At 38.2% G+C, this 17,539-nt stretch overlaps 1 protein-coding gene and 1 long non-coding RNA gene across 6 annotated transcripts in view; one reads left to right on the forward strand and one right to left on the reverse strand.

Annotated features, from left to right (window-relative positions):
- Nucleotides 1-330: 330 nt before the first annotated feature.
- Nucleotides 331-17,539, reverse strand: part of SCRG1 (stimulator of chondrogenesis 1) — a 109,499-nt gene continuing 92,290 nt past the window's right edge. For 3 of the 5 annotated variants that reach the window (XM_061132487.1, XM_061132488.1, XM_061132489.1), the window contains 2 exons: nt 2,947-3,202; nt 331-526 (listed from right to left, as the gene is read on the reverse strand). In XM_061132487.1, coding sequence (XP_060988470.1) covers nt 472-526; nt 2,947-3,188 — 297 coding nt within the window. In that variant the 5' untranslated portion in view covers nt 3,189-3,202 and the 3' untranslated portion in view covers nt 331-471. Of the gene's footprint in view, nt 527-2,946; nt 3,935-11,325; nt 11,791-17,539 lie in introns of those variants that run through there. The other 2 variants (XM_061132485.1, XM_061132486.1) reach the window with 2 other exon arrangements.
- On the forward strand, nt 631-14,032 carry LOC133048702 (uncharacterized). The gene is made up of 3 exons (XR_009691105.1): nt 631-705; nt 2,959-3,047; nt 13,391-14,032. It is a non-coding gene; the product is annotated as an uncharacterized LOC133048702 (long non-coding RNA).

Below are 17,539 nucleotides of genomic sequence, written 5' to 3' on the forward strand. Positions count from 1 at the left end.
TGCAAATATGCTTAAAGTATTTGGCATGCATGATATTTATTCACAGATTGGCTCCTTTTTCCCCTCTTACTATTAATAGAAAACTTCTAGTTTCCCTTCCAAGAACCTCAATTTATCTCTGGTTCTTTCCACTAAGTGTACATGGTCAATAACTGTCAATGAAGAAGTGAATTATTCTTCATCTTTGATCCACAGTTACGGCTTTGCATCTAGAAACCAAAATTCTTTTATCAAGTATATTAGACATCTTGTAGATGAAAATTTTCTAGTGAAAAATTTTAAACAATGTCCACAAAGAAAAATTAAATTGAATTTTTATTACTACTTATTTAACACAAGTTTGCTTAGACAAGTAAGAATTTATAGAATCTGTGCTTTATTGCACGGCACAGAAATCAGAAATACAGTTACACTATTATAGCGCGGTTTGCGGGGAATTATGGGTGATTTGTCTGGAATACATGACGATGTTTAGTGATTGTTGCAAGGAATCACAAAAGAGATCTTCGGTCCAAAGAAGACATCTCTGAAAAAGAGTAGAACATGAATTAAATCCAGCTGGAAATTAAGATATATGTTAGTCTTTGCTGGGCTAAAAATGGATAGTGATTTCCAGGATTTCAGACATAACTGTTTTTTTTAGGTGAATAAATACAAAGAGAATGAGTGCGAAGACTTGCCACAGGAGCAACAAAGATCAGGAAGGTAATCAATTCTTCTACTTTTCCCCATTTGTCATTGACATTATGCTATCATTTATTGATAAAGAAAAGCAAAGACTCGGTGACTTCAAAACATTACAATCATACCAAAAAATTCACTTATCTATTATGGGTGGGGATGGGCCATAATGTTTAAATCTACTGATAAGAAACAGAAGTTTAAAATTTTCTAGGGAAGCAAATAAATACATTTCTAGGTTTTATAGGGAAAGGTGAAATGTTGAGCTACTCAACTTTACTCTTGTTGGAAAAATCACTTAAGGTGATATATAAAAATGTGATGCTACCTTCTGTACTAATGTTATGTGTAATCGAAATATGACCCACAGGACTTGGAATTATTAAGGTGGGAAAATATGGATCAACTAACTAGGAAAATGAGGGCTGTTTGTAATAAAATGCCACTCCATTTGAAAAAATGCATGGAATAATATAAAATGATATGTATGTGCAAGGTAGTGTTATGATTATGGCTTAGTAGAAATATGCTGTATGCTTATACTTAGCATACAATGTACAACATGATAACCATAACTAACACTGTGTATGTTAGTTAACATACACAGTGTATGATATATTTGAAAGTTTCTGAGATAATATATCTTAAAAGTTATCACAAGGAAAAACAATTTTTTGACTATGTGAGGTGATTTGTGTTAACTGCACTTATTATAGTAATCATTTCATAATACAGTTGACCCTTGAACAACACAGCAGAAGGGGTACTGACCTTCTGTTCAACCAAAACTCCGTGAATGACTTTACAGTCAGTCCTCCATACCTGTAGTTCAACATCGGAGAATTCAGCCAATCATAGATGATATAATGCTATAGTATGTATTTAGTGAAAGAAATTTGCAGGTAAGTGTACCCATGCAGTTCAAATATGTGTTGTTCAAGGATCAACTGTCTATTTCTTTCAACTCATTGGGCTGTACACCTTAAAGCAAACAGTGCTGTACTTAACTATATCTCAGTGCAATTGAAAAAAAAAAAAGATACAAAATTTGTGTTTACAGGTTAAAAAAAAAAGAAATATACTTAGCTATTTGTTGCTACTGTGACAGCAGTAACCCAAAATCAGATAGAAACTACTTTCATATATTCATACTTCTATCTCATCCATTAACAATGGATGATCACAAAATTATAAAATAACTACAAGTACATTTCAGTAAATCAGTTTCAAGCCTTATAAGAAAATTTTAAGTATGATATTTTAATGTTAGGTGGCATTTCATTTATGTAGGAAAAGTTAAGTCATTTTATGGAGTCAGTTAACTTGAGTTCTTGATATCATTGTCTAATCAAGTGATTCTCACATTTTATGATGCCTCAGAATCACTTGAAGGGTTTAAACCATAATTGCTTTGCTTCTTCTCCATTGTTTCTGATCCAGCTGGTTTGGTCTGAGGTCCAAGGTTGAATTATATTTTTAATAAGAACTCAGCTAATACTGGAGCTGCTGTGCTGGGAACCACACCTAAGAACCAACTGGCTTGGTAGAAAAATTACCTGGTCCAAATCAGAAGTCTTAGGTTCTAGTGTCAGAGCTGATACTAACTAGTTATGTGGTTGGTGCTTGTCGTTTTACCTCTCTGCACCTTTCCCTGATAAAGTGGTTTTATCTGCCCTTTCTCTCTCACAGATTTCTTAGAAAAATGAAAAAATATGATGACATATGTTGAAAGTAATTTGGAAAAGCTAATTTCAGATGAAATAGGCAAGATCATAGTATTTGAGATTCCCCAATAACCAGGAAAAGATTACATTAAAATCAAGAGCTAAAAATCTTTATTGATTTATCTACCTTTGTATTATACTTAAAATACATCTACTTTCCAAGTTGGTAGAAACTTCAATTTAGTTAATTTCTGGTTAACTCATATATAGAACTAGAAAGTTTTTCTGTCGCTATTACCAAACTTTTCCATCCTGTTACTTGATCTGTTCACTGGGATCTTTTATCCAAAACCTTTTAATAGACTGGAGTGTTCTTAATTTGTCTTTCATTTAGCTTTACTAAAATCTGCCAAACTCTGTCTCTTAAATGAAAACATCTAGTTCAGTACATAATGTTGATGATCCTAAAAAATAGCTGAGATCTGAATAGGATTTTATTGAAAAGGGTGATAAGTTTCAGCAAACTGCTTGTGAAGGTTTCTTAAGAAAGTTGTTATGCATACATTTTACAACCATACATTTTGTGACTGCATTTCCTTACTTTGGGCAGCAGAGCAGTTCGCTGAAGTTGCAGTAACAGATCATCTCACATCCCTTCCCATCCCAGAAGTGATCCTGGACATTGACATCAATCTTCGTCAGGTCAGCTACTCCTTCTGGAAGACTGTGACAGTTGCGATCTTTTAGTATTTTTCTGTAGCAGGAGAGGCGGTTTGCAGGCATGGCTTGGAGTCCTAGCAGCAAAGTTAGTCCAACGGCGACAGCAAGTACTGTAAATTTCATTTTGGCTCTTGGCTCTGAGATAGAAGAAAACCCAAAATGTGTCAGTGTTTGTTTGTTTCATAGGTTTTTTTTAAAAGGATGGAGTTCATCTGAATGTAAAGTTCTGCAGCATCCTCATTAACTCTTAAATTGAAAGAGTCGGAATTGATTTTTTTCCTACTTTATTTGAATGTCTTTCTCAAAGTTTTATGACTATCTACAATAAAAACCACTTATTATATTTCTTTAAACTGACATGCCTGAGCTCTACAAAGAAATATTGAATGAGGGTTGTGTGAGGGAGAGAGAAGGAGAAAGTGGGAAGAGCCACTTGCATTTTCAAGTACTCAAATTCATTAAAATTTTTTTGTTGTTGAACTGTAATTTTCATACCATACAATTCACTTGCTTTACTTGCACAATGCAATGATTTTTGGTATATTTACAGAGTTGTGTAACTATCATCACAGGCATGGAGTTGTTCTTGTTTTTCATTTTTGACCATGAGGCATACAAAATCTTAGTTCCTTCAATCCAGGGATTGAACCCACGCCCCTTGAGTCTTACCTGCTGGACTGCCAGGGAAGTCCCCCAAATTCACTTTTTTTCCCAGTATATTCAGTAGAGGAAAACGGCTTTTAAGATGATAAAACTGAAGTAAATTTCTAGATTAGATATCATCATTGTGTACAGTGATTCTTGACTTTGCATATCCTAACAACATTGTCAAATAACCTGGACCCCACCCTGACAGAAACAAAAAGCCTACTCGTCCTGACACTGACAGATTATATTCTATAGATATATTTACAGTTAAGTTTTTAGAAGTTTCAGACTTATTTAGGGGACTGATTTTTGTTGCATATTTTTAGTAATTTGTGAACACTTCTCCCACATAGGTTACATCTGAGCCTCAGTTGAAAGCAAAGGCTTGAATTCCCTATAAGAGACCTTTAGCCTGTCCTTAGACACCCACCATGATGGGGAACTCAATTGTTGACTAAATCCACATATTCCACTGATATAGTTCTAGTGTTTCCCTTCCTGGAAAATATTTTTCTGTGGCTTCCACCCATCAGTTCTAATTTGAACTCTTGTGGTCATACCAAGCAAGTTTAAATCCCTCTTTTAGTAGATAACACTTCAAGTATAATATTTGTATGGAATATTCCAAAAGAAGGCAGAGTGCCAAAGAATTGATGTCTTTGAACTGTGGTGCTGGAGAAGACTCCTAGAAATCCCTTGGATAGCGAGGAGATCAAACCTGTCAATCTTAAGGGAAATCAATCCTGAATGTTCATTGGCAGGACCAATGCTGAAGCTGAAGCTCCAGTATTTTGGTCATCTGATGTGAACAGATAACTCATTGGAAAAGACCCTGATGCTGGGAAAGACAGAGGGCAAAAGGAGAAGTGGGTGACAGAGGATGAGATGTTTGGATGGCATCACCAGTGCAATGGACATGAACTTAAGCAAACTTCGGGAGATGGTGAGGGACAGGGAGGCCTGGTGTGCTGCACTCCATGGGGTCTCACAGAGTTGGGACTGGGCAACTGAACAACAACTTGGAATATTCATGATCTATTGAATTTAGCTTCTGTGGCCTCCATATTAAACATGAAGAGAATAGAGGTTTTTGCAGTAAAGGGAGACTAGCAAGATAGTGGAGGAGCCAGAATCAGACACCACAGCCGTTCAGATTTCATCTTGTTGGCAGGTGCTGAAGTATCTTAAATGTTTGGTAGAATTCACCAGGGAGCCCATCTGGCCTTGGTGATTTCTATTTTGGGAGGTTATTAATTATTGATTCAATTTCTTTAGTAGTTACAGATCTAATCACATCATCTAAAGAAGGACACTCACTACTTTTTATGAGTTTAGAAACTGAAAATACTTTCATACTATGACAGAGTTTTAGATTTTCTTTATTTCATATTCTGATTTGAATTAGTCATTTTTGGATTTGCTTATATATTTTCTTAGAATTATAAATATTCAACTTAATTCTTACCCCCAAATACTAGCTAAAGGAAGGACCAAAAAATGAGATCTATTTCACTTTATAGTTCTTTCAGATTTGAGAGAACAAGGCACTACAGTGTTGCATTACATCACAATCTAATATAGATAGAATAATACCTTCCAATGGTAATACCTTACACTTTGCAAATTGTAACATAAGTTGCATTTTTTTTTTAATGTAATTTTATGAGGTATTTAGTTCTCAGTTACTTCTGATTCAGGCCTTCTTTCCCCATAAGTTAATTGACGTTAAAAAAAAAAGAGTTACATTTCCTGACATTTTTTTCAGATTACTCTTCAAAGAAGCGTAATTAAATCTCTTGTTAATTGAGCATTTAATATATGCTAGGAATCAGCACAGTCATTATGCTTTAAAAGACATATTGAAGTCTAAGACGGAACTCTACTGTGCAAGCAAAGTTTTTTTTTTTTTTTTTTAACAGCTTTATTGAGGTAAAACTGACATATACTAAAGTACAGATATTAGAGGATACAGTTTGGTAAGTTTGGGCACATGTATGTTCCCATTATACTGTCACTATAGTCAAGATGGTGAGGGGATCCATCAGCCCTAAGTTTTCCTCTGCCCTCTTGTCATTTCTCCACCTCACTCATCCCTGCCCCCCACTCCCATCCAGACAACCACTGACCTGTTTTCTCACCCGAGATTAAGGTGCATTTTCTCCAGTTTCATATAAATGGAGTCATAAAATATGTATTCTCTTTTTATCTGGCTTTTATCACTCAGTATTCTTACTTTGAGAGACATGTATCTGTCCATTGCCTGTATCAATAGCTGACTCCTTTTTATTGCTGAGAATTATTACATTATGTATGCTATAAATTGTTATCCATCCATCTGTTGATGGATATTTGAGTTTTTTTAAGTTTCAGGCTGTTGCAAAGCTGTTATGAGCACTTGTGTACAAGGCTTTGCAAGATCATAGCTTTCATTGTGTGCTCAGTCGTGTCTGACTCTTTGCTACCCCATGGACTGTAGCCCACCAGGCTCCTCTGTCCTTGGGATTTTCCTTCTCCAGGGGATAGCTTTCATTAGTCTTGAGCATATACCTGTGAGTGGAATAGGTGGGTGTATGTTTTACTTCTTAAGAAATTGCTAAATTGTTTTTCCAAAGTGGTTGTACCATTTAAAATTCCCACCAACAGTCTGCAAGAGTTCCAGTTTGTCTATGTCCTTTCCAACACGTGATATGGTCAGTATTTTTAATTTTTACATTCTGATAGGTGTCTTGTGGTTTTAGGTAGCATTTCCTCAATGATTAATGGTATTAAACCTCTTTCATATGTTATCTTCATCTGTGTATCTTCTTTGTTGACCTGTCTAAATCTTTTCCCATTTAAAAAAAGTGGATTGTGTTCTTGAGTTGTGAGGGTTCTTTGCATATTCTGAACACAAGTTCTTTATTAGATATATACTTTCCAAACATTTCCAAACATTTACTTCATCTATGACTTTCCTTTTCACCTTATTTAAAATAAGCAAATGTTTTAAAATTTTAAAAGAAGGAAAAGTTTAAAATTAATGAAGTATAATTTCTCAGTTTTTTAAAATGTAATGTGCATTTGGTGTTATTTCTAAGGTCACAAGGGCTTCCCAGGTGGTGCTAGTGGTAAAGAACCTACCTGCCAATGAAGGAGACATAAGAGATGGGGTTCCATCCCTGGGTGGGGTAGATCCCCTGGAGGAGGGCATGGCAACCCACTCCAGTATTCTTGCCTGGAGAATCCCTTGGACAGAGTAGCCTGGCGAGTTACAGTCCATGAGGTCACATAAGAGTTGGACACAACTTAGTGACCAAATGACAACAACATATAAAATAAATAAGAGTCCTGCTCTATAGCCCAGGGAAGTGTACTAAATTTCTTGTAATAACTTATAATAAAAAAGAATCTGAAAAAGAATATATAACTGAGTGACTAACACAACATTGTAAATCAACTATACTGTATTTCAACAACAAGAAAAAAATTTCTTAATAAAATTCCGTCTTCCTTCACAGATTCTTAATCTGCCTTTCTTGCTCTAATTTTCCATGGAATTTATAAACCTCTAAATTATTATAAAATATTCTTATTGTGTCTCCCCCAAATTGAACGGAAGCTCCAGGAAGGCAGGCTTTTTTCTGATATGTATCCCAAGCACCTTTAACAGTGCCTGTCATGTTAGTGAAAGAATAAATAACACATCCTCATCTCTAGATGCTTACAGCCAGAGAAGGATGAGTCTCTCAGATTGCTAAACTCAGTAGCTAGTTGCAGAGGGCTGTTTATAACTGGAAGAGGTTAGTGAGCTGCCACATCCTTAAATTTGCATGTCTTCAGGCACTATTGTTTTAATTTAAATAAATTAATTCATTGTATTTAACTTTTTCAAAATAGTCTGACTTTAAAATGTACATCCCAATTTCTGGTTTTTGTTTGTTTGCTTGATTTTTGTCAAAACTAGCATTTGTTCTGGATGACTAGCCCATACTTGACTTAAAAATATATATATTTCTATGTATGTGTACAATTATGAGACAATTGAGCAACAAACATCACCTGCCTTTTCTGTAACCTCCCTCCGCTGATTCCTATCTTTCAAAAGGTTGGGAGTGTGGGGAGGAGTTGGGAGGAGAGCTGTAAGCTCTTTTTAATCTTTTTGCCTTAATGTGTTAGAATTTTTCTGTTACTTTAGATTGTTGGCATTTTCATATCTTTTTGAGCTTTGATCTTCCTAGTTGACTATGTAATCATGTACTTATTTTTGGTAATCTAGCTTAATTTTGTCTATTTCTTGTGACTTTTGAACAAACTCATTCATTTAGCCAACTTAGGCTCCTATTACCTTTCTTATATTTCCCACATTTCAGTGTAGTTGGTTCTTAAGCTCATTCCATGACTGTTAACATCTTATGCTTTCTTTCTATTAGATGGTTCTAATGAGAGCCATTTAGATTTTTTTAAGAAAAATTATTTTTCTAAAAAAATAGTAATACTTAGTGTAAGGCATGGAAAATACAGAAAAGCACAGATAGAATAAAAATCAACTAGAGTTTCAATGTGGAGAGGACAGTTGTTAACCTCACTTAGGACTTCTAATTTTTTTTTTTTAATTGTGATATAGCTGCTTTACAATGTTGTGTTAATTTCTGCTGTACAACAAAATGAATGAGCCATACATTTGCATATATCCACTCCCGCTTGGGCCTCTCATGCAGTGGCAAGGATGTTGAGAAGGAGAAATGGAGATGGCCAGGGACACTGGGAAACTAACATTTATGTTCTGGGTGGGAAGTATGTTGGAGAAAGAAGTTGATGGAAGAGATGAGATGAGAGAGAAAGACTCCAGGATGCCTATTAGGTTTCTGACCTGAATGGTACTGACATTTATTGAGCAGAAGGGGATTTAAGAGTAAATTTCTGGACAAGTTAATTTGAGATGCCCATCAGATGTGAAATGAAGATGTTGAGTAGACAGCAGAATGCAAATCTGGAGGTATGAATTTGAGGGTCATGGGGATGTTTACTGCTAGTCTTTGTCGCAGTGAGACTGCAGGGCAGTGAGTGCAGACTGGGAGAGAAGAGAGGAGGGTGGAGGCCTGGGCCAGCCTCTGTGCGGGGCCTGGAGGAGGCAGTGCTGGTTCCCTGGAGGCAGGGAGTGCACGTTCTCCTCCTCCCTCATCTCAGAGGCCTGCTTCCAGGCCAGGCTCACAAGATGGGCTCACACAGCATCCGCTGAAAGAAGGAACAAGTAAATTGCTAAAGAAGGCAGCGGGTATGTTGCCACACCGCGTGCCTCTCTGGCTGTGTCCAGGCCAGAGCACAGAATGGTGTTTCTGTCTGCCTTAGTCACATACTAGGGTGGAAAGTTCCACACCTGGCAAGTACTCGCTTGAAGCTTTTTTTTTTTTTTTTTTTAAACACATTATAAATTACCTGTTTGAACTGAAGTCTTCTCTTCTTCCTTTACTTAAGTACAGGTAAATAGCTTTAACTATTATTCTGCAAGTGGGGAAATGTCTGACCCAGTATGTTCCCATGATACATTGGTTGGTTTTTTCATTAAAAGACACTGACCTTCATCCTTAGCAATCCATCAAGACCATATATTTTCAAATGCCAACAAGAGTGAAATTATTTTGACCAATTGAAGCAAATCGCTCTCTTTTTCCCTCTCATTCTGTTGAAGGATGTGCCCTTTAAATTCCTCCTGGAATACGTGCAAATTACAATAGCAAATAAAGCTAAAAACTGAACATCTGAGGAAATAACAAGAGATCTTTAGAGAGTTACAGATTGGTTTTTTTTTTATTCAATTTTATGTAATTAACATTGTTCCTAATGTTGTAAGATGTCATTCCTATCCCAATAGGATAGTGGCATTATTTTTTACAATAAAGTTATATTGTATCTCATTTTATGTGTTTAATAATTGATATTAACAAATACAGTTCAGATGAAAAACCTCAAAAAATATAGATCACCTGATAAATGTCTGGTTAATCATAACCCTGGATAAATTTATTTTTTTGAGCTTTTTATTTTGTATTGGGGTAGCCAATTAAGAATGTGGTGAGAGTTTCAGGTGAACAGTGAAGGGCTCAGCCATACATGTACATGCATCTGTTCTCCCTCAAACTCCCTCAATAGTGGCCTTATTTTCAAAGGATCAATACAGAGGATATAGGGCTGTAGGCAAGATGTTTCTGGTTAAACAATAAATCACTGCCACCATCATATAGGGAGGGGATTGCAAATGTTGGTTGTATAAGGGTATTTGGCACCAGCAAGCTTCTGAATGGTTGGACTTAAGGGGAAACTGAAAAAGAAAAATTATCTCTTTAATGCCCCAAACTTGCAGGGTTATGTCGTGAAAGCGTTCAGACCTTCAGGGAGCAATGCTGCTGCAGACAGCTGATGTCCGTTCTAGAAACTGGCATTAAGAGCATGGGATGAAGCAGAATTGATGAATTAGACAGAAAGGGCAGCCCTTTTTATGATTCCTTTTGTAACATGGCCAGAAAGAAGTGAAGGCTGCAAAAGCAAATGAAAATTCCAACCCAGAGCTTGACATTTAAAATATCAAAATTACAGTTGGAAGAGAAGAAAACTGCCATCCAGTCCATGATGTTTTCCATTCATCTTTCCTGGCCGATGAAAATCAGTGATTTTTTTTTTTTTATTTACAATTCCCTCTCTTTCTTATTAACTGTACCAGAAGAGATTTATATTGGAATGACTGAGCACTGAATTGAAACTTCTCAAAGTGTAGGTTAAAGGAACAGAAGTGGTATTACAAGGTGAATAAGCCTTCCAAGCATCTTTAAACAGACACAATCAGCTCCAAGAGACCCTCATCAGAGGAAAAACAAAGTCCACATCCGTCCTGAAGGTGATCTGCCTTGGAGCATCTCAGAGGATGCTATGAATATGCTGGCTTGCATCATTCTCATTATTTCCCTGAAATCATCATCACTGCAGCATTTGGGAGAGCTTTTCACAGCTTGTGTAACTAAGTGAAGGACCTTTTCCCAAAGGGGAAAAGGGTTCCCTGTATTGTAGCAGTACAGACACTGTTGTATTCCATCCTGAGGGTGCCGAGGACAAATTCCATGAATTCCCTCTTTGTCTCACATATTTATACCAGTTTCTTTTTAGGAATCAGGATTTTCAAAAGCAAAAAAAAAAAAAAAAAAAAAAAATTGCTTTCTCACCGTTTATATACTTCATGTAAAGTAGGAATATAGGAATACAGCTAGTGCCTCGAAAAGGAGCTCATATACTTCCATCAGTCTCACATAGTCCTGAGCAGTCAAATTGTGGGGCCAGATTCAGAGTAGATGGGGGGCTTTAATAAGGACCAGCAGTAAGGGAGCTGCCTCCTTTTAAGCCCCCAATTAAATGCCTTTCCTGTTAAGAAATGTACATTTTCTCTTCTCTTTTCATCTGATTCTTTCCCTCTAACCTGGGAAGTATCATTTTTCTCAAAGTGCACACATCACCTCCTCTGAGGCTTTCTCCATCTCCCTTTCTCTTCTGACTCAGACACAAAAACACTTCTGCCCTATTCTATAGCAGTAGTTTGCAGTAGAATCAACTACCTAAAATGATTTTTAAGGAAAAAAGTACATACCCTTTTTCTTCTTCTTTCCTTTGGTCTTCTTGGCAGAGGAATCTCCTTAAATGCTCCAACTCACTGGGTGAGTTTGGGCAAAAGGAGAAAAGAGGAGGTGCTGGAAGGAGGTTACAAGTGGACCTTTGTCTGCTTCATCCCTCGCCAGCCTGCCTGCCAGGCCACTGCAGCCAAGACGGGCGAGAAGGCAGTGGGGAGAGACGGGGCTGCGAGACGGAGAACGGCCCCCTAGACTCTTCCAAACCAGGTGGGAGTGAACTAACAGCTTCTTGACAGAAGGAAATAGCTGGTCTGCACAGGCACCTCAGGGAGGCGGACTGTCACAGCAATGAAGTGTAGAACCTGAGGCACTTACAGAGAGCACAGAGTGATTTTTACCTTAGGGCATGTGTGTGTGTGTGAGAGAGAGAGAGAGAGAGACAGGCAGGCAGAGAGCACAGAGTGATTTTTACCTTAGGGCATGTGTGTGTGTGTGTGTGCATGCGTGTGTGTGTGTGTGTGTGTGAGAGAGAGAGAGAGAGAGAGAGAGAGAGAGAGAGATAAGGGCAGAGAAAGCAGGGAGTGGGGGAGGAGCAGGAGGAATGGCCACTGTGATTTAGGAAGGTGGTTGGCTGAGGATCTTTTCCCTTTCACAGTTTTCCTCACCATCTAGATGTCTTATTTTCATATGGGTTGCAGAGTTGGACACAACTTAGTGACTGAACAACAACCATCCCGGCTTACCAGGTCCTCACCCAAATGTTATCCATCACTGGAAAACAAAACATAAAATGACTGAAAATGAAATCTATTCTGTGCCTCAAAATAAAGGCATGAAAGGAATTTCATTCTGTTTGGAGTGAAGTGGAATTGTAGCATCTGTTAACTATCCTTTAGTCATTGTTGTTTTAATTCAATTTTGAGCAGAGTTCCAGGAGTTAGAAAGATTATAATAGAGCAGGATTATCTGGATGAAGAACAGGGGGGAAAGCATTCCTGGTTGTATCGAAAACCCAAATGAACTTTTCAGCCAACCCAGTGTGTATGTCTGGGTGTGTATGTTTTATATATATATATATATATATATATATATATATACACACATATATATATGTATATATATATACACATATATATATCGGAGAAGGAAATGGCAACCCACTCCAGTATTCTTGCCTGGAGTATCCCAGGGACAGGGGAGCCTGGTGGGCTGCCATGTCTATGGGGTCACACAGAGTCAGACACGACTGAAGTGACTTAGCATGCCTGCATGCATATATATATATATATATATATGTTATCACTTCTATGTCCAATCAAAGTTTATTACAAATTGAAAGTGTTAGTCACTCAGCTCTGTTCAACTCTTTGCTACTCCATGGACTGCAGCCTGCCAGGCTTTTCTAAGTTTATGGAATTCTCCAGGCAAGAATACTGGAGTGCATAGCCATTCACTTCTCCAGGGGATCTTCCTGACCCAGGGATTGAACCTGGGTCTCCCACATTGCAGTCAGATTCTCTACCATCTGATCCACCAGAAAGAAAGTGAAGCCGCTCAGTCGTGTCAGCCTCTTTGGTACCCCATCGTCTGTAGCCCGCCATGCTCCTCCATCCATGGGCTTTTCCAGGCAAGAATACTGGAGTGGGTTGCCATTTCTTCCTCCAGGGGATCTTCCCCACCCAGAGATCAAACCCAGGTCTCCTGCACTGAAGGCAGATTCTGTGCTGTCTGAGCCACCAGGGAAGCCACCAAATAGAAAAATCCCCCAAAATAATGACGGTGCCAGTTCATGATACAGAACTTAAGCATTTGTTAGAAGTATCAATATTAAATTTGAAAAGCAGGCTGATTAGTATTTCCTAAAAAACAAGTAACAGTAACAGCAAAATGCTCCCAATCAGAGAAAGTCTCGGGAGATGTTTTAGGTATAAGTAATTGGAGACATTGGACATCTTAAACTTGTGGGGAAAAAATGGGAACATACGTAAACTGTTCCCCTGATTCCCACCTGGGAGCTTATGCCTGCGCCCATATTTAGGATATGCTGCTCTTCCCTAACCAGCCCCTTTCTCCTGTTTCCTCCAGGCTTAAATCCTTCTGGAGTGGCTGAGGGTGAGGTGTAGAGAGAAGCAGCCTCAAGTTTCAACCTTCACAGGTCCCCTCCCAGGAGAGAAGGAGGACCTGTTTTAGGTGAGTATCTTGACGGAAGGATTTTCACAATAATGAAGCTAATTGAAAACTAATTCACAGTATATTTGTTGACATAATAATGAGCTACAGACAAAATCGCCTTTGGAATGGTCCCTCAAAATCTTCCATCTGTTAAAAAGAAACAATTAACCTGTTTTATTAACTTAATTACTTTTGAGCTCCATATAAGAGTATTCTTTTTCATGAAAACTGTTTAAAGTTTCTTCTGAACCTGGAACATTTGTGCTGAGAATGGCTTTTGCAAGTGGATTGAACAAGATAACCTCTAGTACCCAGACTTAGCTTTCTGCTACTGCAGAGAAACAGGAAAATTGACCCACTGAGGAGCCTCCACGAGGCCCAGAGGAGACAGCAGAATTAATCACCAAGGGGCTGTGGCCTGTGATGTCAAGCTTATGCCACTGTAGCTGCAGGAAGGGACCTGCTTCCCAAAGGCCCTCCTGTTGGAATTAGGATGCACTTGGGAACTGCTAGGACCCCAGACAGGCAGCTGTGACTGTAGTGGGGCTCAGGGGAGAATCTTCCTGCTCAGAAATTTTTCATCAGAAGAGCAAATACACAATCTCCTTTGCCTGGGTGTGCATAGCAACGCTCCCTGACCTGTAGAGGTGGTGAGCAGCCTTTTGGATCTGATCTTTATTTTTTGTTTTTGAATACACTAGCTTATTGTTCAGTTTGTTTCAAAATAATCCCTGGTGTCTCAGACAGTAAAGAATCTGCTGGCAGTGCAGGAGACCCAGGTTCAATCCCCCTGGAGTAGGGAATGGCTTCCTACTCCAGTATTCTTGCTTGGGAAATCCTATGGACAGAGAAACCTGGTGGGTTACAGTCCGTGGGGTCGCAAAGAGTCAGAAAAGCCTAAGCAATGAACACTTTAATAGTGAAATAGTTTGGTATAACAGCAATCACCATTTAAAGTATTTTATGTTTTTAAGTATAGCTCAAGGCACGTGCATGCTCAGTTACTCAGTTATGTTCAACTCTTTGCAATCCCATGAACTACTCTGCCCACAAGATTCTCCAGGCAATAATACTGGAGTGGGTTGCCATTTCTTCCTCTAGGGAATCTTCCCAACCCAGGGATTGAACTCGCATCTTCTGCATATCTCCTGTGTTGTCAGGGGGATTCTTTACCACTGAGCCACCTGGGAAGCCCTCGGATCAAAGAACACCCATTGCTTAAATGCACTTTGACATGATAAGACAATATTTTTTTATAGGCATCATTGACACCTATGAACAATAAATAGCCTAGTAGACAGATTAAGGTTTAACCTTTCTTTTCTTTGGTGGCTATTTAGAGATTTAAAAGAACAGATAACTCATTTCAACAGAAATCTGCTACTGATATTTACCTCTATATAATCTTCAGCTCAGACATCGAATGCCAAGAACAAGCTTTTGTTAGCTTGACCCCCTCTACCCCCAGCAATAAAAATTATCCCCAAACACATGTTTTTATTTTAGATATATTGATCTTCTAGTGTAAAGCTTGTCCCTTTAAATACCGGATGCAATCTAGGGCCAACAACCTGATTCCTAAAGAGTGAGAAGAAAGCAGAACCGAGAAATTTCTTTGAATTGTTTGGTGACTATGTACAAATTTTAAGAGGTCAGTCAATCCTGATACATGGAGCTAAACCTGCTGGTAAATAATCAATTACATTTCTCAGACACTGCAGTCTTTATCTTGTGACAAAAACTGATCTTTAAATATCATAGAAATAAAGTCAGAAAAATGGACCTCAGGAGAGAAGTGAATCGAGGAGAACTGGCCAGTTTTAGGAGCCCATGGAATATTTAGAATGAATGATCATGTTCACATGAAAATAAACCCTGGCAGGAAAGAGGCCAAGAAAGAAGGAAACTTGAAAATGAGCCCTTTGGTTTCCTGGCAGTCTAAAAGAGGCCTTGGTCTGACAGTAAATGGAATCATAGCCCAGATCCCAACAATAATTGTGTGGTTTGTTGGACACAACCTACTTATCAAACTGAGAATGAGAAAAGGTTAAGTTCCCAACGGGTGTTCTCTGTCGACTCCAAGTGAGTGCTGAAGCCTCTACAAGCCTCTGGTCAGTTGGTGATGAGGACAATACCTGTGTCAGCATTTTTAGTGATAAAAATGACATTGCCAAGTTTGCCAAACACTTAGACATCTTGGCTTATTTCACCCAGGCAAAATTCCTTCCTGAGGTACTTTTTCAGATGGGGAACTGGGGCTCCAAAAGGTCAAGCAGTGAGACCAAGTTTACCCAGCAGGTAAGCAGTGGAGCTGAGGCCAGAAAGAAGACAAAATTGTGCTGTTAGCCTGTTGCCTTGATAGGAGGAGGAGTGGAATGAGAGTGAGTCTAAAATTACAATGCAGTTGGAAATGGAAACCCGCTAGGGCACAGTGTTTACATGCAGCGCCTTTTGCCCTCAATTTTATAGGCTATTTCCAAAGTTGCTCAGGTCAGCACCTTTCTCTTCATCCCACCCTCTAGAAAGGTTGCTTTGTACATTTGTCATATAATTAGCTTGTTCTGTCACATTCTGCTTTCCATCCTGCGATACCCCAACCTCTTAAATATACTTTTTAAACTTGCATGCATTAAGGATCAGTCTTCATACTGTAAAGGTCAGTGGGTTTTGACAAACACATAGTATTCACTATCCCCTATTACATTATAATACAGAATAGACTCATTGCCCTAAAATATCTCCTTGTTGTTCAGTCGCTCAATCGTATCCAACTGTTTGTGACCCTATGAACTGCAGCACGCCTGACTTCCCTATCCTTCACCATCTCCCTGAGCTTGCTCAAACTCATGTCCATTGAGTAGATGATGCCATCCAACCATCTCATCCTCTGTCATCCCTTTCTTCTCTTGCCTTCAATCTTCCCCAGTATCAGGGTCTTTTCCAATGAGTCGGCTCTTCGCATCAGGTGGCCAAAGTGTTGGAGTTTCAGCTTCAGCATCAGTCCCTCCAAATGAATAGTCAGGATTGATTTCTTTTAGGATTGACTAGTTTGATCTCCTTGCAGTCCAAGGGACTCTCAAGAGTCTTCTCCAACACCACAGTTCAAAAGCATCAATTCTTTAGTGCTCAGCCTACTTTATGGTCCAACTCTCACATCCATACATGACTGCTGAAAAACCATAGCTTTGACTAGATGGACCTTTGTCGGCAAAGTAATGTCTCTGCTTTTTAATATGCTGTCTAGGTTTGTCATAGCTTTTCTTCCAAGGATCTAGCATCTTTTAATTTCATGGCTCCAGTTACCATCTGCAGTGATTTTGGAGCCCAAGAAATTAAAGTCTGTCACTGTTTCTCCTGGACTTCACCTATTATTCCTGGAACCCTGACAATTACTGATCTTTTCACTATTTCTATAGTTTTATGTTTTCCTCACTGTCATACAATTGGAACCCTAGAGTATGTAATTTGTATAGACTGGCTTCTTTCACTTAGCAATCTGTATTTGAGTCATTCATGTACTCTTAAGCTTTCTTAGCTTATTTCTCTTTATCACCAAATAATTTTCTGTGATACTGATATACCACAGTTTGTTCATCTTTTCACCTGTTGAAGAATATCTTTGTCACTTACAGTTTTGCATTTATAGATAAAAGTGCTATAAACATTTGTGTGCAGGCTTTGTATACACATACATTTTCAAATATTTTGATCAATGTCTTTTTAACATTTTTCAGGTTGATTGTAATTGTTGATTTATAATCAACTAACTTTTATATGGCTTCTCAAATATAGCTATTTGAAAAAATAATTTTTATATAATAAATCTGTTCAGAGTCAGGTATCATTTTTATAAAAGTATAAACAATGAGCCCATTAGTGTTTTATGGAAGAAGAGAGCTCTCTATATTGAGAGCTCTATATAGAGCAATTTAGATGTATTTAGATTTCATATTCTTTGAAATATGAGCAGGCATGTGGTCTGCTGAGGCCATTTCTTTTACATTGCAAACAGGGAAATTTATAGGTGTTAAATGAGCCTCAAAATTGTTCCTTTATTGCTGT

This window comes from Dama dama, chromosome 29, assembly GCF_033118175.1.
Source record: "Dama dama isolate Ldn47 chromosome 29, ASM3311817v1, whole genome shotgun sequence".
Taxonomy (NCBI): domain Eukaryota; kingdom Metazoa; phylum Chordata; class Mammalia; order Artiodactyla; family Cervidae; genus Dama; species Dama dama.